The sequence below is a fragment of the Rhinichthys klamathensis genome, unplaced genomic scaffold (genome assembly GCF_029890125.1).
Source record: "Rhinichthys klamathensis goyatoka isolate OS25496 unplaced genomic scaffold, OSU_Roscu_1.1 h1tg000169l_1, whole genome shotgun sequence".
NCBI classification, from domain to species: domain Eukaryota; kingdom Metazoa; phylum Chordata; class Actinopteri; order Cypriniformes; family Leuciscidae; genus Rhinichthys; species Rhinichthys klamathensis.
Genome location: NW_026606700.1, coordinates 1,533,931 through 1,561,483, shown reverse-complemented (window position 1 = coordinate 1,561,483; position 27,553 = coordinate 1,533,931). Strand labels below are relative to the sequence as shown.

The 27,553-nt window shown below is 39.6% G+C and overlaps 1 protein-coding gene across 5 annotated transcripts in view; it reads left to right on the top strand.

Annotated features, from left to right (window-relative positions):
* The window catches only part of LOC130091634 (voltage-dependent R-type calcium channel subunit alpha-1E), a 194,875-nt gene that overhangs the window by 131,831 nt on the left and 35,491 nt on the right, over positions 1 to 27,553 (top strand). For 2 of the 5 annotated variants that reach the window (XM_056259629.1, XM_056259626.1), the window contains exons 1-10: positions 9,100 to 9,264; positions 11,220 to 11,323; positions 20,137 to 20,252; positions 20,875 to 20,928; positions 23,349 to 23,438; positions 23,626 to 23,835; positions 23,932 to 24,044; positions 26,019 to 26,131; positions 26,271 to 26,402; positions 27,428 to 27,497. In XM_056259629.1, coding sequence (XP_056115604.1) covers positions 9,235 to 9,264; positions 11,220 to 11,323; positions 20,137 to 20,252; positions 20,875 to 20,928; positions 23,349 to 23,438; positions 23,626 to 23,835; positions 23,932 to 24,044; positions 26,019 to 26,131; positions 26,271 to 26,402; positions 27,428 to 27,497 — 1,032 coding nt within the window. In that variant the 5' untranslated portion in view covers positions 9,100 to 9,234. Of the gene's footprint in view, positions 1 to 4,536; positions 4,641 to 7,469; positions 7,653 to 8,221; positions 8,227 to 9,099; positions 9,265 to 11,219; positions 11,324 to 20,136; positions 20,253 to 20,874; positions 20,929 to 23,348; positions 23,439 to 23,625; positions 23,836 to 23,931; positions 24,045 to 26,018; positions 26,132 to 26,270; positions 26,403 to 27,427; positions 27,498 to 27,553 lie in introns of those variants that run through there. The other 3 variants (XM_056259625.1, XM_056259624.1, XM_056259628.1) reach the window with 2 other exon arrangements.

Below are 27,553 nucleotides of genomic sequence, written 5' to 3'. Positions count from 1 at the left end.
GCCTAATAAACCTGCTGCCATCTGTGCCATTAATGTTAATAAAACAACAAAAAAGAGAAAATCTCTCACTATTCTTGACTGAATCACTTTTGTGTCACTTTAAAAAGAATGAAGGTGTCAATGACAAGTAAAGCTTCAAAAAAAGGTTGTTTCGAAATGCAGGAACAATGGGTCTCATTCACTAACCGTACGGACGATTTTAATAAGTATGTTGCATCAATTGTATTATATAATCCATATATAAAATTATATAATAAAATTATTAAATAATACAATTTAATTTAATCTTAAATACATTCCATCATATACAGTTAAAGAGTAAGAAAAGCTGCATTATACCTTCAGCTGCGAGGTTTGAATAATGCAGATATACTCTTATTTACAGCTGGCTAATGGGAGGTCTGTAATCTGTGTCTGTATAAAAGGTGTTTATTGTGAGAACTGGTGAGAATGGCACACTAGGCATTGCTTGAGGATCGGGCGAGAGTGCATCTGCAAACAGCAGTTTACTTAAAACTAACTTTTTAGAGCAACAATCTTAGAATAAATGTATTATTTATTTACCTTAAATAATGAACATTCATAAAAAAACATTAATTGCAGCTGCACAACCAGACTTCATGGTTGCAACAATTTTAACTAATTTCACATTGAACAGGCTTCTACTTGATGCCTGTAATAGCTTTTGCCTATGATATCAAGTTCATACCAAAGACTATAGATATACAAAGACGGTTCACTCCTATTAATTGTGAATGGGAGAAACTGCAATGCGCAATATGGCGGAATACGTCCCTCCTTCTAAGTAAAAGAGCCAATCACTGATTGGTAAAGTCATTGCGTCACTCCAGCTGCTATTAAAAGCTCTGGTTCCCATAGAAACTTGAGACTCGCGCTTAGGACTGCACTTGTGCATTGGCTCGTCTAGCCAAAAAAAAAAAAATTTTAACACTATTTGAGCATAAGAAATAACATTTATGGGACAGCTCATGTCAGAGTTTGTTGCTGATTTGAAATGTTATTTAATTGTGAGTTCGGCAAGCAGTTTTTTGGCTCGTTTCCACTGAGCAGTACGGTATAGTAAAGTGTCGGTGCGCAGCAGTGTACTATGGTCGACCCAGGAGGTGCAGAGATATTGAAATTTGTGGCAAAAATGATGAAATTTCAATGGTATCAAATTTTTTATCAAGAATCGTCAAATAAAATATATATTGTGTTATAAGATTTTGATCATATCACACACCCCACTCCATACAAAGTCACTCTCATCCGACGATCTCACTGTCTCTTTATGTCTTCCTTTTTTGTGTGTCTTGTGTTCATGCACCTTTCTTTGGCAGTCTCTCTCATCTCGTGGGGTTGAATGCGATGGAGTTTAATTAGTCAACAACAGGAGTGCCACGTGAATTGGATTATGAGAGAATCCAGAATTTTTAGCTTTGGTTGAGATGTTGGAATGGACAGTTCATCCCAGGTTACACACATGGCATCTAGTGGGTAGCTGTCAGAAACCGAATGCCAATAAAAGCTTCTCTTACTCACACACTAATGCTCTTCTCATTTCCCTGCATGCTGCATCACAGATGAGTTGCCGTTTCCTGTTAGGTGGCACAGCAAATAAAGGACAACATTAGCATTCTATAATGAGCCATGCCCTTGATGGGTTCCCTCTAAGAGAAGAGGGATTCTATTCATTCTAATCTGGGGCCGTATTCACAAAGATTTTTATCTTACCACTAGGAGTACTCCTAAATCGCACTAAAATATTTTAGCTAGGAGTTTTCTCTTAAAAGTTATTCACAACGCCTTTCAGACCTACTCTTAGTAAGGAAAAATGACGACTCCTAAACTAAGAGTGAGTCTTCGTTGCTATGGATGACGTCAATTCTCATGCACGAGCTTCCTCGCAATGATCACAGTGATTGGTTGTTAGATGACAGGGCGTTCATGCGGAACATAACACAGACGCAACAAATCATGGAATTACGACATCTAAATATGTCTGTGTCCTACACAAAATAATAATAGTAATGTCATCGAAATGCATATGTTTGTGCATACCCCAGTGAAGTGTAATTCTAAAAAGGCAGAGAGAGAGAAAAAAAGGCGTGAATTAAATTAAATTAAATCAAGGTGTTAAATTAAAATTAAATGAAAACAGCCACTTGCCTGATAATGAAAAACGACACTTGCATTAAAACTTTGCATTAACACATTAATTGACATCCTATTAGCCTAAATAGACTAAGGAAATGTTGCTCCTATTGAAGTAGCCTAATGTAATAGTTGGATGACGGTGGATTATGAACTCGCCAAAACGGAAAAGAAAGCCCAACTGGACGCAGGATCAGTGTGTTCACACCGAACGCGAATAAAGCGTCAAATACGCGTCTATCGCGTCTAGTTAGACGCTTGAACATTCGCTCGAGTTCAAATTTTTCAACTTGCGCGGAAGACATTCGCGGCAAACACATCGCCCAATTCGCGTCAATCGCAACGCCCGGCGCGAATGATACGTCTATTCGCGTCTTTGCATTGACTTTGTATGTAATCTACTCGCGCAAATAATTAAATTCGCGTTCGGTGTGAACACACCATTACTGCTGCTGGCTCAGTTGTGTTTAAAAAAAAAAAAGATAAATGGAAAATTCGCCACTGGGATATCAAGCAAAACACACAGGAGATTTGTTTGCAGATCAATGCAGCATTCCCGCTTGTGTCGCGGACCCCGGACGACTGCGAGAGGCGGTGGTATGCGCTACAATCCTTTGTGAATTGGTCTTAGTGAGTTAGGAGTCCTCTCGACTTCTTTTAAGCTGTCCCAGACTTAGGTGCTACTTTTAGGGCTAAAATGCTTCGTGAATTACTCTTAGTGAAACAAATTAGGAGTCCAATACTTTTTTGGAATAGTTATATACAGAGTATATATATATATATATTTTTTTTTTGGAATAGTTATATTTCCATCTGTGCACCGTGGGCAGCAGTAATACTTCGTAAAAGTGAAAGAAAAAATAAATAAATGGGGGTTCAGGGTTTTCCTCTTGAAGTCTGGATCATTTTTTTGTTTTGCTTAAAATAAGTATCTACTAAAAATAAACAAACAACGTACATAATCATAAAAATGATCTCATTATGAGCAGAAAACAAAGTTAACTAACAATTTCAAAGTTTTAATGGTCTTTCCTTGCCATCTACAAATGATTTTTTTCCCCAATAATAACTGTTTATTATGAAATACTCTTAACATGCTGATTACTAGGCCTAATGCTAAATATACTGTAGATAAAAAAAATAGTTTGGTCACAAACTTGGTTTGAATGGTCAGAGTCATATACTGTATGGCAGATAAAAATGACTATAATTGCAGCATTCTCATTTTCTGAATCGTTTTAGCGAAAGTATGAATTATTATTTATTGATTGCTCACCATGTTTCTGCTACTGTTGTTAAAATAACTATGTCATCTGTTGCTCTTGTATTGCTTTCCGTCTTTAGCAGGGAAGAGAAGCAACGTGCACGGAGCGGAAAAGGCTTGAATGAAGCTCGTTTGGCTCCGTTGTTTTGACGTGCTGCTCAATTTAAACTATAGAAACGGACGGTAAAATGGGGCTACAGTTATTTTGTATCGCAGTACATTTTGAACCAAGCCGGGGTACAGAACCGAACCGTGGTCCTCTATGTAGGGTATGGGATTTGCAAAACGGCCGGCAGATTTTGAAAATACACAACTCAAAAGGTCCTACCTTCTTTCCCCCAACGCTGGCCCTGACTCCACCCATTCGAAGAGGGGGAAGGGGGTGGGGGGTATGCTACGACCGTTTGATTGACGCACTTACTGTCCAATGATTCTAGGTGGTCTTGGAAATGATTGGCTGGAGTTTTTCGAGTCCTGCCCGTTCCACAGATGATTAAATTGCTTAATTTTCATTTCAGTGCTTCTAACTCAGTGGCTGTAAGTGGGTTAGGAATAAGATTTCAAGTGATTTTGAAAAAATGGTCAAAAAAGAAAATCACATACCCCACCTTTAAGAGTTTTTTGGGGGTTTTTGACATGATAACTTAGGTTAATAATAAATAAATCCACCTCACCAGCTAGACGGTTTGTAAACAGAAGTTCAAACACAAAATTCTAAAGATGGCTGCGCTCTTGTCTAGGTCTATACTTGAAATAAATGAGTGGAATGAAAGACAGAGATGACTCATTGTTCATGCCTGATAAATATCACCTGCATTTAGAAGAAAGCTGTGAATCAAAAGTGACCCTTATTAGAAAGTGTCCTGGCAGTCATTCATTGAGAGGGATTACCTCATTAAGGACCACATGCATTGAGCACAGCTCCTCTAATTACTCCCCTATACCTACAGTATCACTATGAATCATCACTATAGCTGCGATTACCATGTCACTATTTTTGGAGATTGTGTAGTTTACCCAACATCATCATTAACATATTTGTGAAATATTTATATATCCTGCAAAACTGTTGTTTCGTTTCTTCGCCTAACCTATGTTTGTTTTTATTTTGTTAACAGGATTCTGGCCACAGCAGGAGCCCACATGAATATTTCATTAGACCTGCGAACGCTGAGGGCTGTGAGGGTATTACGGCCCCTTAAACTGGTTTCTGGCATTCCTAGTATGTTTACGAATCTATATGAAGTTCTTAATCACACTGTTATTTTGTTTGAGAGGAGTATTACACTGCGTCCTAATCAGGTGCAAAGCAATAAAACAAGAAGACATAAATCCAACCGCTAAAAGTTATATGCATCAAGGCATTTTGTTTGTTGCAAGATGTCTTTTTATCTGGGTAGCTGCACAGTGAAATCTCTTTGGTCCAAAATCCCACTCCACACATCTGTAACCTGTCACATCACAACGGGTTAGGACAACGTGTAGTCATTTCCACATTAAAGAAATGAATAGTACATTTTCTAACGGGCTCATTGGAAAAGCATTCCTCTACCTACATTTCTGCAAAACTCTAATACATACAATTCACTGCAGTTTCCAGCTGAAATGAACACTAGAGGCAGTAAAAGTCTAAATTACTATAATATTGAATGTTAAAATTAACTGATTTTTATTCAAACAATTAGGGTATATTCACACCTGCCTTGTTTGGTTCGATTGAATCGAACTCAAGTTCGTTTCCCCCCTTGGTGCAGATCTTTTGGGCAGGTGTGAACACAGCAATCGCACTTGAGTGCGGACCAAACAACCGTACTGAGACCCAGCTGAAGAGTTGGTCTCGGTCCGGTTCCAAACAAACTCAGGTACGGTTCGTTTAAGGTGTGAAACATGAACCGACCCAATTGCAGAAAGCACTGCGCCTTTTTTTGACAGGGTCAGATTTTTAACATGTAATTCGGGGTGATGAAATGCCTATACATTATTAGGGGTGCAACGGATCACAGTTGATCCGTGATCCGTACGGACCAGCTGCCCCACGGTTCATCACGCATGTGATTCGCTGATTAACTGCTAAATTTAACCATCATAGTGAAAGTTTATCATTTCGACAATTTTAAACGCAGAGGAAGAGGCGAAAATCAGGACTCATGCGTTAGCTGTGACCAGAGCCGCACACACCTGAAGCGTGCGCATGCAGAGAGAGAGAGAGAGGCGCGTTTCAGATAGCGTTAGCGTTTCCTTGCCCTTGAACGGACACATGCTCACAAAATTATGTTAAAAAACTCGTCTAAATACCCTTCTCAGCAAGTATTCTCTCGGTTATGTCATAGTTGAGAATGTTTGTCATTTTTTTTCGTTTTTTGGGGGTATTGCATTCGGTCTTAAAGAGACAACAGTAGGAATATTGTGTGTGTGCTGTCAGTGTCATTAATGTTAATAAAACCAACAAAATACAGCTTTTAAGAAAAATAAACTATATTTAATTTCTACAGTGAACAAATAGTGTTATTTTACATTTATCTACATTCTGTGCCTGAATTGCCTACTACTGTTAGACTTAATAACTTTGTTATTTAGTATTCATCTCTGCTTGTAATTTGTGTATTTGTTCTTATTTAACTGTTCACTTGTTTTTAATAATGTTTGAAATCTATCATTTAAGAGCATGTTCTCTCCACCGCAACCGTCTTGCAGCACATCTTCGTCTTCGCAAATTCCTAATTACAACATTGTATAGATGACATTGTATCATATGATGCTCATAAGTTTCTTCATACTACGTTAGTAGCTGATAACACCAAATCAGTAAAAGAATAAAAATTCCACTAAGAAAGATCTCCATAACATAAATTGCCTGTTTTTATACTTCCTGCTTTTCCCTGCTTGAGAATTTCTGTCCAATGAATGGATGACCTTAGCACACATGTGGTTTTGTTTACAAATTTTGGTTCACTTGCAAAAAGGGCAGTGTGAAAGCGAACCACACCAAAAAAAAAAAAAATCAACATTGTATTTGGTCCGGACCAAAGCAAGTGAACTAGCGGACTGTCCTGGTGTGAATACACCCTTAAATTACACACAAGGAAGTTTTTATAATTATAAAGTTAATACTAACTTTATAATTACATCATTATGTTTCTACTCCAATTCGTTCAATACAAAATTAAATGGTGATTCTTCAAACATACATTAAATATTGAAGAACAGTAAAAATTATAATGAATATGTAATATGGTGCATATATTTATCAAAATGCTCCTCTAGAGTTATTTTTTCTTGCTAACTACCAAGTTTGTGGTCACTGAATGTAACATTACATGACATATTGTTCACATGCCGTTTTATTGGCATCTTTTGGTACATTATCAGTTGTAGTAGTTCAGACAAATATCACGTAATTTACGTCTTTACAATGATTTGTTGTTATACCAAGGGAGGGTAGCCACCTCTGCAATGTATTTTTTGTCAACACTCTAACCGCTGAAAGTGAAATACTCTATGGTGATTGGCAACATTTTTTACCAATGGAGGCAAAAGTCTTCGGCTATGGATATTGCTGTGCCTCCCTTGCCTCCTCTCACGAAGCAGCCACTGATAATGACCTCAAAACACTTTTACCATAGTACATGATTTGTAAAATAATACATTTTTGACATTTACATTACATAGCCAGCTCCATATAAGTGGCTTTTCTGATGTACTGAACTTGCTCGGTAGCTCACCTGCTACAGCTGTGCACTACCGATGGGGAGCACACAGGGACGAGTCCCATGGGACACTAATCATGATAAAAGAGCTCAAAGACTTGTAGAAGCAGCAGAAATGGCATAGTTGCTTCACCAAATCTGTTGTTATCTCATGTTTGCCTTTGTTAGCACTATTGGTTAGGTTTACTGTAGGTGTCGCGAAACATGCAAGAAGCACAATATCATTTTGTAAAAATGTTGCCAGGGGCATGTTTTTCCAATGAGCCTAGGTTGAAATTTTCACAATTATGTGTGATTGATACTAATTTTTATGTGTGATTGATATATATTTTTATGTTTTTTAGGTCTGCAAATAGTTCTGAAATCCATAATGAAGGCAATGGTGCCACTGCTACAGATCGGTCTGCTGCTGTTTTTTGCCATTCTCATGTTTGCCATTATTGGACTAGAGTTTTACAGTGGAAAACTCCACAGGCAATGTGTACCAGGCATTAAAAGTAAAGAGGATCACACTCTGACAAACACAAGTAAGAACATGCGCTGACCAGATATACATCTTTTAATTTATATTTATGTCAGATGTTGGGATCCAGTGTAAATCTTTTGAATACTAAAAAAAGAAAGAACATTGGAAACAGACTTTCACAAAAATTTCAGTGGGATTTTTTTTTATAAAAAATATTTGGTTTCTCTGAAACTTGTTAAAGCTGCAGTTTGTAGCTTTTTTTGGGTTAAAAATTATCCAAAAACATATTTGAGAAAATACATAACCAGCCAGTGTTCAAAACTATCTGCTTGCCTTAGCTCGATTCAAAGCGGTAAGCTTGTAATAATGTTTTTAATTCCAGTGGTACTGGTGGATCTCCGCGGGAGATTCGAGCATGTCTTTGCGTCATTACGTCACATCTGTACACATACAGAAGGAGTCTCGGCTAGTAGGCTATATTGCGTGTGAGGATGCTGGAGGTGGAGATTTATAGCCTTTTCTCACAGCACTTGATATAATTAAACTTATCAATTTGATGGCGGATCCAGAAAGGTTCAAACGACAATCACCAATGACAAGTGGAGATTCACCCGTTGTAAAATGCAAAAGACTTCGTTCGAACTTCGGAGTGGGTAATTTACATAAAAAAAGAGACTGCAACCGGACCCATGTGAAAACAAGGATACATATCAGAAGGACATTACATGTAGTCACGCAATGCTGACATTGTTAACATTAACAATTTGAGAACAAAGTATAATTTGCGTGATATGATAAGCGATTTTTAGATTTAATCAGCGCGATTTACTGCAATGTCAGAATCAGAACAAAAGTGGATTTTACTTACTTGTTCAGATTACATTTTCCGATGAAAATTCTTATGTTGGTCATACTTCCAAAAAGAATAATCTGTGATTCTGAATGCCAGTATCCACACCGGCGCAGCGACTGACAGCTGCACACTCTCCTCAAACATTGTGTTCATCCGCTCTGTGCCGAGTCGAAGTACAACTCGCGTAAAGTTGATAATTCCGCGAATGACTGTAATTGACGATTTCGAACAGAGATGGCGACAAAGAGGAAAAACTGCGGACTGCAGCTTTAACCTAACCATCTAGCATCTTTTAGGGTCACAAATAACTCATTCTTCTAAAAAGAAATTACCATAATACACATGCATTATTAAATAACAAAATATAAGATTAGTATTGACAAGAATAACATTATTATCATTTGCATGAAAAAATCAGGGGTCTATACAGACCTGGAAATCAGAGTCTTGGCTCTTTATGTGGGCCTCCTCTATTTGCTGCATGATAGCCAACAGGAAAGCAAACAGACAAATTACACAGATACATTAATCAAAATTAAACAAACATTTGACATAGATACATTAAACAAAATTAAAAAGTCAATCACTATACATTTATAATTCAGTACATAAAGAAAAAAAATATTTGTCTCTCTTATTTCCTCTAGGTTTATCTGAATCTGAGCAATGTGGGTTCAAGAAATGTTCTGAAAATTATACCTGCAATAACAACTGGCCCGGACCCAATGATGGCATCACTCAGTTTGATAACATCTTATTTTCCATACTCACTGTCTTCCAGTGCATCACCATGGAAGGGTGGACAACCATACTCTATAATGTGAGTTTCTGCCTCAGCTGATTTGTAGCAGTTCTGTTTCTGTATTATAATCCTAATTAATAAAAGTATAATCTTAATGTAATGCAATGTTGAATCATTACTTCACTGTTAAAGATTTTTGTTTTTAGATTAAACAGAGTCATTAGCATATGTGTTTGAAATCTTTGTATTTCACATTTTATGTGGTTTATTAACTCGTTTTACATACGCAACAATTTGCATTGTTTGAGGTTTTTTGCAAGTAATGGGTTGGATGAGTTCAAGCCTTGTCTTCCTGAAGAAATATAAAGAAATGTTTTTGTTGGTACCATGGCTTTGTGTTTAGCGTTTGTACTGGGAGATGTTGATCCTTGGTGCTCATGCAGGCAGAATACATTTGCTTTGTGTCCTAATCCCATTCCTACTCTTCTCCCCCAAAATAATAAATTAATGGCAAAAGAAAAATCTCTGGCCCATAGGCCCATTTTAGCTGAAATAGATGTAATTGGTTGATGAACTTCCTCCACCCTTGCAGCTGTGACCTGGCATACTTGTACACGGTCTTACACACAGTATGCAATACTGTGTAGCTTTTATCTGATTTCTTATCTTCTTACAAGCATTTTCTCAAAGTGGTTTTATCTCCAAATTTCTCCAAGCACTGGAAAATGAGAGGTGTTAGACATAGTGGTTGACTTTGATCAAACTACTATCATTTATATGCTGAGCCGGCTCTGATTTTCACTTTCATAGTGCTGGTTTCTGAGCATGGACTTCTGGAGGAGGACTTCCTCAGACTTTAAAACAATCATGCATTTAGTTTGAGATTAAATTATGTTTATTAAAGGGGTCATGACATGAGAAATCGAATTTGCCTTGATCTATTGACATATTAGAGGTACCATTCAAAAATCTGTGGGATTTGTGACGTCACACAGGCAAATACATTTGCATATGCCTGACTCCTGAGCAAGGCATCGATGAATAGTTTTGCATTATTGCACCATAGACCCACTGGCATCCAGTCGCATAACGGCTTTTAAATAAATGTTTTTATTCGGAACACAAAGGTTTAGAGGTTCTGCTAAGATAGTTTACTTGTATTTTGATCAAGATTTGTTGTTTGTCTTTGGCATAAAATAAAATTTTCTTGCTGCTAATATTACTGCTTCTATACAGTAAGCACCCTCAAATTCAGTAGATTATGTTTCACCTTATAAAAATTATTTGTTGTGACTCTAATTACAATAAAATTAATTTTAAAAATCATGATCCTGCACTTTTGAATGTCTGGAAAGTTAATTTGAAAATTCTTTGGTCAAATCGTCTGGGAATTCTGCTTTTTAAAGTACTGTTTCTTTTTTCATAATCCATTCTACATTAAAAACAAAGCACAGATATATTACTTAATAATACTCATTTATTTATTTGATTATTGCATAGGACAGTACAGACGTGACAGGAAGCATTGTGGAGAGATAGGAGGATGGGATAGGAAAGTACCACAAGTCGGGTGCAACCACAGCATGTGTCAGAGCGCTGTCCACAATGCTATCAGCTCTGACATACAATAATACATTTTACTAATATATCAAGCAGGTTTATCCAAGTCCACGTTGTTTTTAATCAGTCATGTGGTGTCATACATGTTGACACGAGTCATGCTGCCACAGTTTGACTTTTTTCACACTCATAACTGAGCTGTTGCAGCTGCATCGGGATGTGGGGAACACCCTCTCAGCTCAGCTGGGCAATGATGCCACCTTCCCACGCAGTGATCACACCCTTGCATGGCAGAGCAGAGCCCCGCTGAAACGTCACCATTACAAGGGCATGGTTTATGGTTTTCAAACCTTTTCAATCTAGGCATTGGGTTTCAGACCTTTTCAATCTAGGAGACTTAGGCATTATAATACTGCAAATTCAAAGTATTACTTTCTTTGTTTTGAAGCTTTTCCTGTTTTGTGTTTGCACAGACCAACGATGCCTTAGGGCCTACATGGAATTGGCTCTACTTCATTCCTCTAATAATAATTGGCTCCTTCTTTGTGTTGAATCTGGTATTAGGAGTCCTGTCAGGGTGAGTACTGTTTTCCTCAATGAGCTCTAAGACAAACTGACACTACATCTAACCTGATGTCTGAGTCGACCCAGGGTAATGAGTTTTATCGGAGGTTAATGTGAAATGTATTAACTTCATTTCTAGAGACAAGAGGTAGGATTAAGTTACTACACACAGCGACCTTATCTCTTTCTCTTTCTACACATCTCTCTTTTCTCTCTTTGTACATTGACTCTGTGTTCATATACACTACCGGTCAAAAGTTGGCAATAATTAGGGATGCACGATATATCGACCACATATCGATATCGGCCGATAAATGATCTTTTTTGATGTTATCGTTATCGGTCCAAAAAGAAAATTGGGCCGAAATATCAAAGCCGATAGATAGATTATTTACTCCAGTTGAGAGATGCGCGCTGTTCGCCATGATGGTTCTGAATGATTGGATTCACTTCGAAAAGGAAGATACAGTTCAGTGCAACATGTGCAGCACAAATCTGTCACATAGGCTTTATAACATTATAATAAAAACACGCAAAAGAATGTTGTGAATTGTTGTTCGCCAGTGTTTCAGCGCAACGAGCGCGTTGTGACGGAAAGAGCGCGTCTATGGAGTTTAGCCTTCATGACAAGCACAGTCAAGTTCTCTTGAGCATTCGCAGCATTCTGCGCCATTGTAAGTTGTAATATGTTTATTTTGTGTATATATATATGATTAATCTAATATAGGATGCGTTTGGTTGAGTTAATGAACGATGCAGTAGCGCTTCATTGTACCGGTGATCATCTTTGCTGTGATCATCTTTGATCATTTTAGCGTTGCGCAGCTCAAACAGCAATGCACATTTATAACTATAATTGGGACTGTCATAAACATGCCATTATAATGAGAACACTATTGTAATAAAACTTTGTGAATTCTCTGTTTAGTTGCCGTTTCAGCGCGTTGTTGTGAGAATAGCGCGTCCAGAACAGGGATTAGCCTACACATTATGACCAGCACAAGTTCTCATTCACGTAATTTTGCGCAGATAAGTCATAATATAAAGTTGATGTAATATAAATAACTGATTAATCTCACATATGATGCGTTTCGTTCGTGGATTTAAACAACCTGCTAGAAAAGTTCTTCAGTTTTTGCCGGTGCTCGTTCTCTTCAGCTTCAGCGCGCGCAGATTAAACAATAATGCAAAACATTAAAAGCTATGATTGGGACTGTCATACAATTATAATTGTATTCACTATTGTAATACATTTGTAAATTCTTTGGGTTTGCATTCTTCAGCAACCGTTGAGTTGATTAACCTTCTAGCAATCAACCTTCTCTTCAGCTAGCGCGCGCAGCTCACACAGCAATGTCATTTGAAACAGTAACTAAGATATTAAAGATGTTTACTATCAATGTAATATTAAAAATGTTTATTTTTTTTTCCAAAACATTGCGTTATAATTAATAACTAACTTTATTTTGTTCTCGTATTATTTTTATCAACGATATGGTTTGATTTAAAATATTTTTTTCTTATTGTCCGTGCGGACGCGATTCTATTTTATTGATCCATGGGACATGCATTTTGTTTCTTTATATGCAGCCCAATGTTATCCAATGACTTGTTTGCATTATTTATGTATTTTATTTTTTGTTAGGCAATAGATTTTTTGATAACACTTTACAATAAGGTCTCATTTGTTAATGCATTGACTAACAGAGAGCAATAGCCTTTGTTATTGTTAGTTAATAAAATATGTGCGTTCATGTTAGTTCACAGTGCATTGACTAATGTTAACAGATACAACTTTCTTAAATTTTATAAAATTGTTGGGTCATGCTAACAAAATTAAACCTTATTATAAAGTACCATTTTTTTAATAAAGAAAGTTGTCGATATAAGTGTAAAATTAATTTTAAAAGATAAGGAATCTTACATTGCTTCAAACTAGGCTATACTGTTGTCACGAATTGCGTGGAAGCAAAGGCGGTAGTCGGATCTAAATGCAGCAGTAGACTTTAATAATACAGACTTGGGTATACTCGGAACAGGCTAGACACAAGACACTCGTCGTATGTAAATGCATACAATAACTGACAAAGACAGGGCAGAAACACAGGGCTTAAATAATCAGAGACAAACGAGCAGACAGGATAACAAGGGGGCGTGGATAACAAGAAACACCTGGGAAAACTAATGACAAGACAGGGAACCACTAAACATGACAGGACACAAAACCACATCGTGACAACTGTATTGTATAGGTTTGATTTATGTTAAAAGTGTTTGAGACAAGGCTTTTAATGGTGAGCCTTTTGTTATACAGGCTATCAAAGTATAAAAAATGTAATTTAGATTTATCGGCCAATATATCGGTTATCGGCTTTCAAATGTAAAGAATTATCGGTTATCGGTATCGGCCAAAATGTTCATATCGGTGCATCCCTAGCAATAATTGAGTTTTTTTTTTTAAAAGTCTCTTATGATCACCAAGGCTGCATGTATTTAAACAAAAAAAACAGTAAAGCACTAACCCTGTGAAATATTATTATAATTTAAAATGTCTGTTTTCTAGTGTAATATATTTTTAAATGTAATTTATTCCTGTGATTGCAAAGCAGAATTTTTAACAGCCATTACTGTAGTTCCCTTTCGAGGGAACTCGCGATGCGTCACTTGACGCCCCAGCGTGAATGCGTCTGAGCATCAATGTCAACTAGTCCAATGGAAAGAATGAGCATCACGGGCGGGTGACGTCATGACCAGGAAGGCATAAGAGCACATCCGGTGAAACGCGGCATTAGCTTCTGTGTCTCAGCAAGCGATCTGTGTTACTCTGTCTCTGTCTATTTATTGTTGTCTGTTCTATATTATTGGGAAGAGTTATGGCGAAACAACTTTACAAACTCTGTGCTTCTCCCTGCCCGCGTTATTTAACGGGTGGGGACACACACGAGCTTTGTGTAGTTTGTTTGGGAGTGGAGCATGCGGTATCAGCCTCCGAGGGGGCTGATTGCAACATTGTGAGAAGCTTTCGCTTCGCATGCTCCACTCCCGCCTGTCACTTTTCGAGGAAAGTGGCCAGGCTCGCGATCCTCGGGGTGCAGGACACGCGTCTGCCGAGGCAGCGCGGAGAATGCATTCCTGTGGATCGCGAATAGGATCTCGTTACGGGGTTGGAGACGGGTCCGCGGATCTTATCTCCTCCCTTTCCACGAGGGATCCAGTGCTCTCTCTCCGGTCTCGGAAGCCCGCGCTGCGGTCTCTTCCGCCCGGGGAGAGAAATCAATGCTTCAGTGCTCTACCTCCGAGGAGGTAGATGTGCTGGGCATTGAAAGTGTACACAATCATGGGGAAGTGGATTTGCCATCTCTTCCCCAGCGTATGAGAATTATATATAGCCTATATATATATATATATATGATAGTTTATATATTATATATAAAATAAAGTGTATATATATAAAGAATGTATATAAAAAAATATATATATAATAATAAGCTGGTGGAGGTGTTTACTGAGGCTGTAGATGAATTAAATATTTAATGGCCAGCAGAAATAAGGGGGCACTCGTCCTTAAAATAAATTGAACGAGTTTCCTTCCCTCTATTTTTCCACCTCCATCACGGGGCCTTCCATTTTTTCCGATCTGCACAGCGAGCTGTCTAGATCATGGAAAAAGCTTTACTCATTTTTTAGCCCCACATTCATGTATATTCAGATATTTGGGGGTTAAGAGAGTATGGCTATGGGGCAATACCCCGGGTAGAACAGACACTTGCGAGCTATGTCTCCCGGTTCAGTATCGTCCCTGAAGGCGTCGGCTTCTCTCACTAAACCATTAAAGAAAACTATTTTTTAATCTAGTGGGAAAAGCATATATGGCAGTGGGTCTAGCACGAGCCTGCTTGCACACTATAGCAGTGCTGCAAGCATATCAGGCTGACCTGCTGTGGTATTTGGACAGAAGTGAGGGAGTTTGGCCCGATGGGGTTTGAGAACTCCGTCGGGCCTCAGATTTATCTCTCAGGGACGGCAGCCAAAGAAATGTGGTCACTGAGAGACACCTCTGGCTCAATTTGATGGGAATCATGGAGAAAGATACAAGATAATCTCTCCCTCGCTATGTCCAACCCAGTGGGGCTGCTGGGCGTGAGCAGCTCCAGCCGGCTAGTTTCTCATACACAACACAGCAGCCAAAGCCTTCAAAGCAGAAGCCGGATCCGAGGACCGTTCTTCATGCTGAGAAGGCTGCGGCTCAAAAGAAAAGGTCTGGCGCCACGGCGTCAGACCGGTGAGGGCAGCCCCAACCGGGGTGGAATGGTGTACACCTCATTATACGGTGCCCTTTCCATCTCTGTGCCCTCAGGGGACCGTTCTGCCAACCCCGCCACCCTTGGTGCTTCGGGGCGCAGCGTTCTCCAGCGAGCTTCTGGCGCAGCGTCAACTCGACATTGCGTCGGACTCGCGCCCTCTGAGGGGGGTTCGAAAACAGTCAGTTCGGGTGGTTCCTGCCAGTATGTTTCAGGTCCCCGAACTGGCTGTCTTTATTACACCAGAGGTTCCCTTGGTAGATTTTCTGGCAGCGCGGAAGCTACTGCCAAATATATCTCTATGGGTAATGGTAATCTCTCTGGTAATGGAGCAAGGGGTAAAGGCCCTGTTAGCAAAGAAAGCTATAGAGCAGGTGTACTCACCCGACATTGCGTCGGGTCTTTACAGTCGTTATCTCATTGTTCCAAAAAAGGATGGAGAGCAGCGTCACATACTAGATCTTCGTCTGTTGGAGTGTTTGGTGCTGGAACTCAAGTCCAAGATGCTGACACTCAAACAGATCGTGACTCAAATCAGATCCGAGGACTGGTTTGTCACGATAGATCTAAAAGACGTATACTTCCATATCTCCATCCTCCCTCAGCACAGGAGGTTCCTGAGGTTTTCTTTGGGGCAAAGAACACCAGTATCAGGCACTTCCTTTCGGTCTAGCTCTATCACCCCGCACGTTCACGAAGTGTATAGACGCAGCTCTGGCCCCGCCAGGCTGCAGTGTATACGCATTCTGAATTGCATAGATGACTGGCTGATTCTAGCGGAATCAGAACAGTTAGCGGTTCGGCACCGAGGTGTCGTTCTCGCTCATATGCAGATGTTGGGGTTGAGGCTCAATGCCAAGAAGAGTGTGCTTTCTCCAGTACAGAGAACCACTTTCCTTGGTGTGGTATGGGATTCAGTGACGATGCGGGCCACTCTGTCGCCCGTTCGTGTAGCTGCTATCCTAACAGCCACAAAAGAGCTGAGGCTAGGCCAGTCACGCACTGTAAAACAGTTCGAGAGACTGTTGGGTCTTGTGGCAGTAGTGTCCAACGGGATACCTTTTGGCCTGCTGTACATGAGACCTTTGCAGTGGTGGCGCAGGACCAGAGGGTTCTCCCCGAGGGGAAACCCACTTCGTATGATCAAGATCACGCGGCCGTGCCTTCGTGCCTTGGTTATATGGAGGAAACACTGGTTCTTAACCCAGGGTTCGGTGTTGGGAGCTCTTTGCCATCGAGTTGCTATCTCGACAGATGCTTCCCTCACCGGCTGGGGAGCGGTATTGGAAGGCCGCTCAGCTCAGGGCTTGGGAGGAGTCATCATCTCGCTTGGCACATGAATTGCCTAGAGATGATGGTCGTCTTCAATGCGTTGAGACATCTCCTCCCAGACCTGAGAGGCCATCATGTGTTGTTCTGAAACAGTGACTGTTAGGCCTCAGGGCAGCAGCGTTCAATGTGATACCCTTTGACCTGCTGTACGTGAGACCTTTACAGTGGTGGCTCAGGACCAGAGGGTTCTCCCTGAGGGGAAACCCACTCCGTACGATCAAGATCACGCGACAGTATCCCCGCGCCTTGGTTATATGGAGGAAACTCTGGTTCTTGACCCACAGACAACACGTTGGTGGCCTATTATTTTGGTCCCTCAGGAAATTACGCTGTCTGAGGGCAGTGTATATTCCAGGGGGGCCAGAATATTGGAGCAGACACCCTGTCGAGGCAGGGGCTGAGGCCAGGGGACTCCACCCCGAGGCGGTGGAGCAAATATGGGAGTTTTATGGCCAGGCAGAAGTGGATTTGTTCTCGTCTCAGCATACGACGCACTGTCCACTCTGGTTATCCCTCACTCAACCAGTCCCCACGGGGCTGGTTGCTATGGTGAAGACGTGGCTGAGGCTACGTCTGTACGCATTTCCCCCTGTTGCTCTGCTCCCAGGAGTTCTGGAGTGATTCCGCCAGGATGGAATAAGCCTATTTAGTAGCACCACCCTGGCCGAGCTGAATTTGGTTTGCGGACCTAATTTTTCTCCTCGACGGACCTCCCTTGGAGGTCCCGATCAGGAGAGACCTTCCGTCTCAGGCAGGGGATGCAATATTGCACCCCCGGCAGGGGATTTGGAAACTGTGGGTTTGGCCTCTGAGGGGGCCCAACTCATAGAGAGTGGTCTCTCAACCGAGGTTGTTGAGACCATTCTAAGCTCCAGAGTTCCCGCTACGAGAAAACTATATTCACTATTTCGAGAGTTTTTCACTTCTTGGTGTTACCAGCGTCAGTGGGATCCGGTTAACTGTTCAGTAAACACAGTATTCGAGTTTCTGCAAGAACGCTTTGTATCAGGTCTATGTCCTTCCACGCTTAAGGTATACGTGGCGGCCATTGCGGCTTTCCACGCCCTGGTGGGTAGTACATTTTTGGGTCGAGACCCCCTGATCACTCGTTTCCTTCGTGGCACTTTGAGGCTGAGGCCTGCAACTTGCACTAGGGTGCTGGCTTGGGACCTTGCAATAGTTCTAGAAGGCCTATCTGGGGCTCCCTTCGAGCCCTTAGATTTGGTCTCAGAGAAGTTCCTTTCTTTTAAGACTATTTTCTGCTAGCTATTTCGTCCCTATTAGAGTCAGACCTTCAGGCCCTTTCGGTCCCCACCTGCCTTGAGTGCACCGGGGATGGCCAAGGCATTCTTACCCGAAACATGGATATGTTCCAAAGGTGCCTACCATTATTCCGAGGCCTATTGTGCTGCAGGTTTCTGTCCTCCTTTTACATCTGCGGACCAGGAAAGGCTGAACCTCTTGTGTCTAGTGCGAGCACTGGATACTTATGTTCATCGGACATCTTCAATGAGGAAGTCCGACCAGTTATTTATTTGCTTTGGATCACCTAAGAAGGTTCTTCCTGCTTCTAAACAGACGGTTAGTAAGTGGATAGTTGAGGCTATTTCACTTGCATACGAGTACTCTGACCAGCCGTGTCCTTTGGTGGTCAGAGCTCACTCTACGAGGGGTATGGCGGCCTCTAAAGCCTTATTATTTGGAGTTTCTCTTCAAGACGTATGTGATGCGGCAGGCTGGTCCTCACCGCTCACGTTCGTCAGGTTTTACAGTTTGGACCTGGATGCTGCCCCAGGTTCTCAGGTGCTTAGTGCTTAGTTCCAACAGACTAACACTCAGGTACTTGGAATTCTGGCGTTTTGGGTATTCTCGTTCCCAAAGCGTCAAGTGACGCATCGCGAGTTCCCTCGAAAGGGAACGTCTCAGGTTACTACTGTAACCATAGTTCCCTGAGAAAGGGAACGAGACGATGCGTCACCCTGCCATACTTCCTGCATCCCTGTGATCGGCTTGCTTCGACTTTTTGAAGCTAATGCCGCGTTTCACCGGATGTGCTCTTATGCCTTCCTGGTCATGACGTCACCCGCCCGTGACGCTCATTCTTTCCATTGGACTAGTTGACATTGATGCTCAGACGCATTCACGCTGGGGGCGTTCCCAAAGCGTCAAGTGACGCATCGTCTCGTTCCCTTTCTCAGGGAACTATGGTTACAGTAGTAACCTGAGACGTTTTCAGTGAGACATGATCCTTCAGAAACATTTTCCACAATAATATTTAGCAGCAAAGAAAAGTTTCTTTCACCAAATCAGCATGTTAGAATGATTTCTGAAGGATCATGTGCCACTGAAGACTGAAGTAATTGGCTGCTGAAAATTGCCATCACAGGAATATATTACATTTTATAATATATTCAAATAGGCAATAGTTATTTTAAATTGTAATAACATTTCACAATATTACTGTTTTTATTAACTACTGGTTTCGGAAGTAATTTTTCCCTTAGGGATTTTTAAAAAGTCTTTGTTAAAGCGTTATAAGCACTGAACCAAGCCAATCAGCTATGATGTGAATCACAACTCTACAAACTTTGATTTGAAGCAAAAATGTTTTTGAAAATAAGGAAAAAAAGACAAAGATACTGTGTACTTAATGGCTTTAGTGATAGAAAGAACTACAATCCCTTTCGGAACAGCATAATCTAATTAAAAACAACAGCGAAATAAAAACTACTAATTTATAAATGCTGATTTTATATATATATATATATATATATATATAAACAATATATTTTAAGTTTATTGCAAAATAATACGTATGCTGTTACACAAACATTTAAGTATTTTGAGGGCGTAGAGACATGGACTCAATTACATCATTCGCAGTGCTTCATGGGAGTGTGGAGAGTGTGCAAAAACTGTTCACTTTGTTGCAATTTTTCTAATTCTGACAAAGTCAAAAGAGATGTTTCTCCATAGTTTACAGTGTTTAACAGTGAAAATGAAATGTGCTTAGAAGCCACAAGTCAGTGTGATTTAAAAATATATATGTATTTATGCAAAATGGGACACAGTCTCCCTATCTCTGCCTTTCATTCCTTCACTCTGTAGGTGAAACACTTTAAAAAAAATTAAGTGTGTCCCATCCCTCTGGTTCTTCTCTGTGTGGGTAATTGTATGTTGTTTACTCCTGTAGAGAGTTTGCCAAAGAGCGTGAGCGAGTGGAGAACCGAAGGGCTTTCATGAAGCTGAGGAGACAGCAGCAGATCGAGAGGGAGCTGAACGGGTATCGGGCCTGGATTGACCGTGCAGGTACTCTTACACACTGAGCTGGTGAATGAACTGGCAAAACTAATAAAGTAAATCAAATCTGTCAAAACACTGTGCCACAGCATCGCCCCGTTTTACATCGGATGCTGAGTACTGTTCAAAAGAGACACACTTGTGAAAGAAAATGCAGTTTATTTTGCAATTGTTTCTTACCAAATTATATTATCAGTATAAAGTAAAAAGCTGAAGTGAAAAACATATTATGGATTATGTATCCCTTTTGATTTTAATCACAAAAGTACTGTGAATGCCACACATTTGTGTAAAACCTGATGATCATGTTCTCCAGCATTATTTGAGAATGATCCAAAGAGCATCTTGTGCTTCAATTGAAACAGGGAAATCTAACCTTTTAAAAAAAAGTTCACATGGTCTTTCACAAATATACATATTTAATTATTAACCTAGAAATAGCTCAGAATCTTTTTTATTATATATATAATAATAATAATATATATAATCTTATTTTATATATTTCTTATTCATTCATTTCTTTGTTTAACTTTTAATATCCAGGATTAAATTAGCTTTTAAATGACAGTTTATCAGTGTATTGTATGTTCACAACTTGTTTCAAATTTAAATTCATTTCTTTATTTTGCAGAGGAGGTTATGCTTGCAGAAGAGAACAAGAATTCAGGACCTTCTGCTTTAGATGGTGAGATGTTTGACCTCTGTTGTTTTTCTCTCTCATTTTCCCACGTAGATTGTGGGATGCAGGTTTTAATTATGTGTCAGGGTCATGTGATTATTTTGAACACCCTTAGTGCAGTGTACACTAGTACACCCTAGTAAATATGCATTCTCTCTGTTCCAGATTTTATCACTTATCAGAGTCCTGCACTTTGGGGGGTGAAATGCTAATATTTGATGTAATCAAATAAGGTGGAAAAATATTTATGTTGGCATTTCTGGTGTGGGTTGCGAATTAATAGGCATTAAGAATTAATAGTTTGCTAAAATATCCCTTTTATTAAATGACAGTTACGGCTCATATTTGGCTACATGTTCTTTTAATTTATGGAGACTTATAAGCGTCTGTATAGCCTATGGTGTGAGTTATGCACATTTGTTCAAAGTAACCTGTATGGGCAGATTGTTCACATGATGTAGGCAAAAGTTTGTATTGTTTACACGACAGATGCACATTCTCATATTTTTTACTGTTAATTATTACCATGTTGGGGTGCATATTTTTCTATGCCTCAACTCAAAATGCCTAATATTGGTTGGATTGCTTGTGTTACATGAGAAAATAAATAAAAAAATTTCTACCTGATGTAGTAGATTTAATATGGGTGCGGTTCGGGTCACGATCTGTACGTCAAACGGACCGGGTCGGTACGGAATTAAATTAGTGCTGCTGTCTTGATAACAGGTCGGGCAGTTGCGGGTTTACCAAACAGGACCTGTGCAGGACCCTGTCATTTATTCAGTAGCCTGTTCTTGTGTATAAAGCCTGTTTTGTTCACATAAATCAGCACAGGGATTATATATTTAATAGACTTATGTCACAATAAACAAAAAAACATGATCCTTGCGTGCATCTGTGAAGCAAAAAACCCATCCGAACCCTCTATAAGTTGACGGATTCTCCCCAGAATCAAACAAGGGTGTTTTTTTTATTATTAAATGGTGATTGACAGCTTCCCAGAGGCTGTGTGAATGGAAAACAGGCAGTTACCATGGTGAACTCCTATTTCGATGCCCCTGCTGTTCTCCTGTAAGTGTAATAGTCCCATCATACCATTAAGGACAATTGTCTTAAAAAATTTGCCCCTATATAGAAAAACATTTTTAGAGGGTCAGGAGAGACTGAGACCTATTCTGGCCCTTGTATATGGGGTTTGACAGCAATAGGTATCCAGATAGCACTCTGAAGAGAGTTTAAAAAATAAAATGTAATTTCAGGGATGCGTATTTACTTCATTGTTGCCTTGACAACAGTAAAATATAACAAGTGGCTTTATTTGCAGTTAAATTATTATGCAAAATTCACTTCTGAGTGAACCTCAGCAGTCCGCCATTTCTGTTTCCTCACTGTAGCAGCTGGAGATATACAATGTCTGCGCCAAAATAAAAAGTTGAATCAACAACTACATAAATGTATCCACTAACCTTTCAGAAACATCCAGTTGCATTGAAAAAGTTGTAACTTCTTTCTGAGTCTCTCTCTATCAGTCTCTGACTCCTGTTCGAACATGTAAGGCTGAACACGGCTACAATTTCTGTCATTTTGTCTGCGTGACATTTTCCAGTTTTGTTGTTGCTGGAGTATCTGTAGCACGAGCTGCAAAGGATCCACCCACTTCTGGAACACCAGAGACTTACATTACATCTTGTGAAAATGGGCATAATAGGTCACCTGTAAATTATTTCATGTAGATGTCGAAAAAATATTTTAGCATTATAAATGTTTTGAATATTCAAACTCAGATTTGTGAAATGATCACCTGTTTGGCAAGTTTTTGTCATGTTCTGACAATACAGAGTAGTTTAAACCTAAAAAAAACGGTCTGGTTTCTACTCGGGAGCAAAATTCTGCCTTTAAACTTGAAAGAAATAAAGATTTGACATTTATCGTGATAATTATCGATATCGACTGATATGAAAGATTGTATTGTGATATGTATTTGGCCATATTGCCCAGCCCTATCGTGTGCTAACCTGGCTTGATGCAACACGTCGTTTTTCTGTCGCACTTAAAAGCAAAAATTCACAGCAAAATCATTGCCAGTCAGTTTGCCTCATGGCTTTGGCTTCAATACAATAATAATATAAAAGTCCATTACATTTTCCAGACAACATGGTTTCTTTATAATAATCAGAATTTTTCTCACACAGTATAATTCTTTGTATATAAAAAGTCTATAGACTTTTGCAGAAACGTTGTGAAAGAAAATGCATACTCGTTTGACTTTTGCAGATGACAGAAATGCAAATCATCCGACTGTTAATATGCTTTTCTTTATTAGAGGTTTGGTTTATTCATTTGTTAATTTATTTAGTTTAGAGTAAAATAACTATTTAATATTAAAAGATAATAAAATATAAATCATTTGGTACTTCTATTCTCAGTGCTAAAAAGAGCCACCACCATAAAGAGAAGAGGGGTGGATGATGTTCGGAGAGCTCCAGAGGAACAGTATGCTGACATCTCGTCTGTAGGTGAGTGGCTTCCTCCCCCAACTCAACCTCATATCCTGTCTAAATGATGCCCTGACCCTCAAAATACAGTGCATATTTACCTGTGTGTCAGTATATGTTTTCAGATTAAATTCACATAGAACTGAAATCATATCCTGATTCATTTAAGAAGTATACAAAAGTGGTTTTAATTTGTTTTGTTCATCAGGGATGCCATTGAACAGAGTCAGCATACGCAGTGCTAAACGAGGACCAACATCCTATTTCCAACGGAAAGAACGCATGCTGCGGATCTCCATTCGCCGTATGGTGAAGACTCACACCTTCTACTGGATTGTTCTGGGTCTGGTGGCCCTCAACACTCTCTGTGTAGCCATCGTACATCACAAACAGCCCCAGTGGTTGTCTAGTCTTCTCTGTAAGACCACAACCAAAATGAAACTTTTCTCGCTATGCGTATGCTGTCATACATGATCAAAAGTCATAATCTTAAAGTGGTACCTTTCTATTGCAGACTATGCAGAATTCCTGTTTCTGGGTCTGTTTCTTACTGAGATGTTTCTGAAGATGTATGGACTCGGGCCCCGACTCTATTTCCACTCATCCTTTAACTGCTTTGATTGTGGGGTAAGTGTCTTCCTTCCCATAATCCTCTTTGAAACAAAGATGGCACAACAGGGCAAGTGTCGAAGAGGATCAAGGTGGTGACTCCTAAAATTAGTGTTCAAAACATTTTTTTTTTAATCAAGAAACATAAAAGACATGCAAAGAAATAAGAGCAGATGAAACTGTAGATCTTATTTGATCTTTTAACACTATGAACGCGTCTCTAATTTCTTTGTAAATCGGAGGACCCAGCACTGAATAACAATATATTGCTTAAAAACTAATAAAAATTCAGTTTTAGTTCTGGACTGTGCCACTTAAAGGGATACTTCACCTCTGGGAAGATGAATGTGTATTTAATATTGGTCATTTATATAGTAGAAATGTGAAATTATTTTTGAAATTGAAGCATTCTAGACTGAGAAAAGGCAGAAAATGTATTTTTTACTCATGTGGCTGAAAGACAACAACTCCCAGAATGCACTTGCTTTGCTGCCCTTACTCCCAAACCACGCCTACCGGTTACAGGCGGCAGTATCCGAAAAATGGATACAACTAGGCTTGCTTTGATACATCGTGAGTTATTTGATAAATTTCCATCGAAATGGTGCTAAATTGCGTTGTACCGGGATGTACTAGCCTAATGTATATAATACAACTTAGACTTTCACATTAAAAATATGATGCAAGGCAGGACCATGTGAACAGAGTAGCTTAGTAGCTCTGCATATGAACTGTTTTCCTCCAATTGAAATCACTATTTCTCTAAGCTAATACATTATCTAGGCTAATCCATACTCTAGTAACACTAAAGGTTTATAAAAAGAACCACAACCAATGTGAGTTATAACTTTTAATTAAAAAAATAATTAATATTAACACTTTTACACTCAAAGCTCTGCGGATTCAGCGATCTCGTCCAGAAGAAAATGGCATCGCTGAGATTCGCGACAGCAATAGGACTCTATATCTGTTTCCATAGGCGCACAGCGAGAGCACTGACACCGCCAGTCCGCCCCAGCTCGAGTCTGGCCGGGCTCAGGTCTCGCTCCGGCCGCCTCTTGTTCCTCCATCTCCCGCAACTGTTTATCGCTGCATCAGATTCTTGCAACAGATCTTCGAAATCCCCTTCTGCCATTTCAACTTCAAAACTACCTTCCGCCATCGTGATTAGCCTACTATACAAACTTTCTACACAGACCAAGAGGCAAGAGCCTGTTAGCTTAGCTTCTACAGAAAGATGGCTGACACTATCTTTACATTCTGTGAGTGAGATCCCGCCCCATATGGGCATGGTGAAAACATGCGGAACACTGGCTGTAGTCTTTAGCCTCTGGCACAAAAATCCTCCGATGACGCAAAATGACGATTTTTGCGTCATCGGAGGATTTTTTCCAGAATAAAAATAATTTTTTCTCTCATATCAGGGGATATGAGGGGGGGAAGCACAGTAATTCGAAAATACTACTGGTTTTCTACTGATAGAAAGCTTAATGCTAAATCCTGAAGTATCCCTTTAATATATAATAATTCTCTGTTGGCTAATCTTTATTTTTAATCAGAACATTTGTAGCTGGCCCTTTCCATGAATACATATCCCATTACAGCTTTCTGTTTTAAAACTATGAAACTTGTGCGATCAAATATCATCTAACATTCAGTTAATCTAACATGAAAAGTAGCTGGTTTTAATTTCAATAGTAATCAATAGTGAATTTCAATAGTAATCCGTGGGATCAGGGACCCTTGTAGCTTTGCAACGGGTTCAGGTTGATCACACAGGATCATCGCATGAACTATCAGGAGGCATCTTGTTTTGAAAGTGAATTCTGTGTGAGTTGTGTTCCATACATCGCTACACTATTGACAACAGACAATGGACCTTTTTTCCTGTGAAATTTTTAAGTAATTTTGCTAATGTGACTGCACCTTTAGACAGTATTTTTGGACGTCATGGACATGTTTGAAGAGGTGTAATTCCTGATTTCCTTCCAGGTGATAGTAGGCAGCATTTTTGAGGTGCTCTGGGGGTTCTTCAGACCTGGCACATCCTTTGGGATCAGCGTTCTGCGTGCCTTGCGGTTGTTGAGAATTTTCAAGGTCACCAAGTAAGTGCAAGCTTGCCTGAAATAACAGCCCTTTGGGTTTGTTTGCCTCTTCCAGAGGCAATAATCTGTTTTATTGACTTTGCTCAATTCTGAATGTCCCCATGTTGAACTTGAGGTGCTGCATTTATGTGTTGTTAAGGTACTGGGCATCCCTGAGGAACCTGGTTGTGTCTCTGATGAACTCCATGAAGTCCATTATCAGTTTGCTCTTCCTGCTTTTCCTCTTCATTGTGGTCTTTGCACTTCTGGGCATGCAGGTCTTTGGTGGAAGGTAATATCTCACCAGTCTGAGCACAGACGACCCCTGTTGACATAGTTTTAAATTTGGATTTTTGTATAAAAATATCTGAAAGGAAAACCTGTAGTTTTGAGTAGAGCTGTGCAGCGGAGACAATATCCATATCTGTATTTGTATCTGTAACAATCTCAAAATTATTCGTATCTGTAATAGATTAAAACCGGAAGCGGACGGAGTTTTTACTTCTTAAGTCCGTAAAATTACTTAAGAAGCCTGTTTTAATTGTAATTCTGTTCTCTTCATAGTTGTCATTTAACAAACATGCCTTGTATAACTAATAAAATAATTATTTTCTTAATTATAATTATAACCTATCTTCTAATAGTCAGAGCCTATAGTCTCGTAGGCAGTGCTCCAACATGGTATCGCAGTTGTGCTTGGGTCGACCCGCCTTGGGGAACTATCCCTATCCTGATTAATAAATAGATCTGTAGAGACATCAACATGGCTATTTGATTTGCGATCGCGCTGTGCTCATTTCATTCATAGAGTTTACACACATTCACTTCACACTCATTATGGCGTAGTGATTTAGTGGTTTATGTATAACATCGTGCTATCCACTTGCTCACCTGTTATCTAGCAAACACACGAGCAGTGACTGTGTCTGCCGAATAATTTTCCTATTATTCGGTAGAATTCGTTATTCGTTTTTGAAGCCATTATCTGTGCCTTTCCGAATAAGGTATTTGGCTACAGGCACATCCCTAGTTATGAGCTGCCCTTTTATGTCATATGCAATAACAATATAAAATCCCTGCTTTGTGTTCAGTCCACCATACTAAACATGCCAAAAAAGTTCATGCTAGAAAGTAGTGCTTAAAGTGGAACCATAACCCTGTGTGACAGGTGTAGCAAGACAATAGATAATAGATCAGGTTCTCCAGTTGGCGAAAACCAAATAATCTATTATTCAGTAACCTGGTCAGACACATATTGAATAAAATGGCTCGCACAGATGTCACATTTTCTTTCTTTCTTTTTTTTTCTCTCCACAGGTTCATTTTTGAAGACTATACACCAACTAATTTTGACACTTTTCCAGCAGCCATCATGACAGTGTTTCAAGTAAGATTCCATCCAGTTGTAATCTGAGTATAATGCATGACTCCGGATGTTTCTAA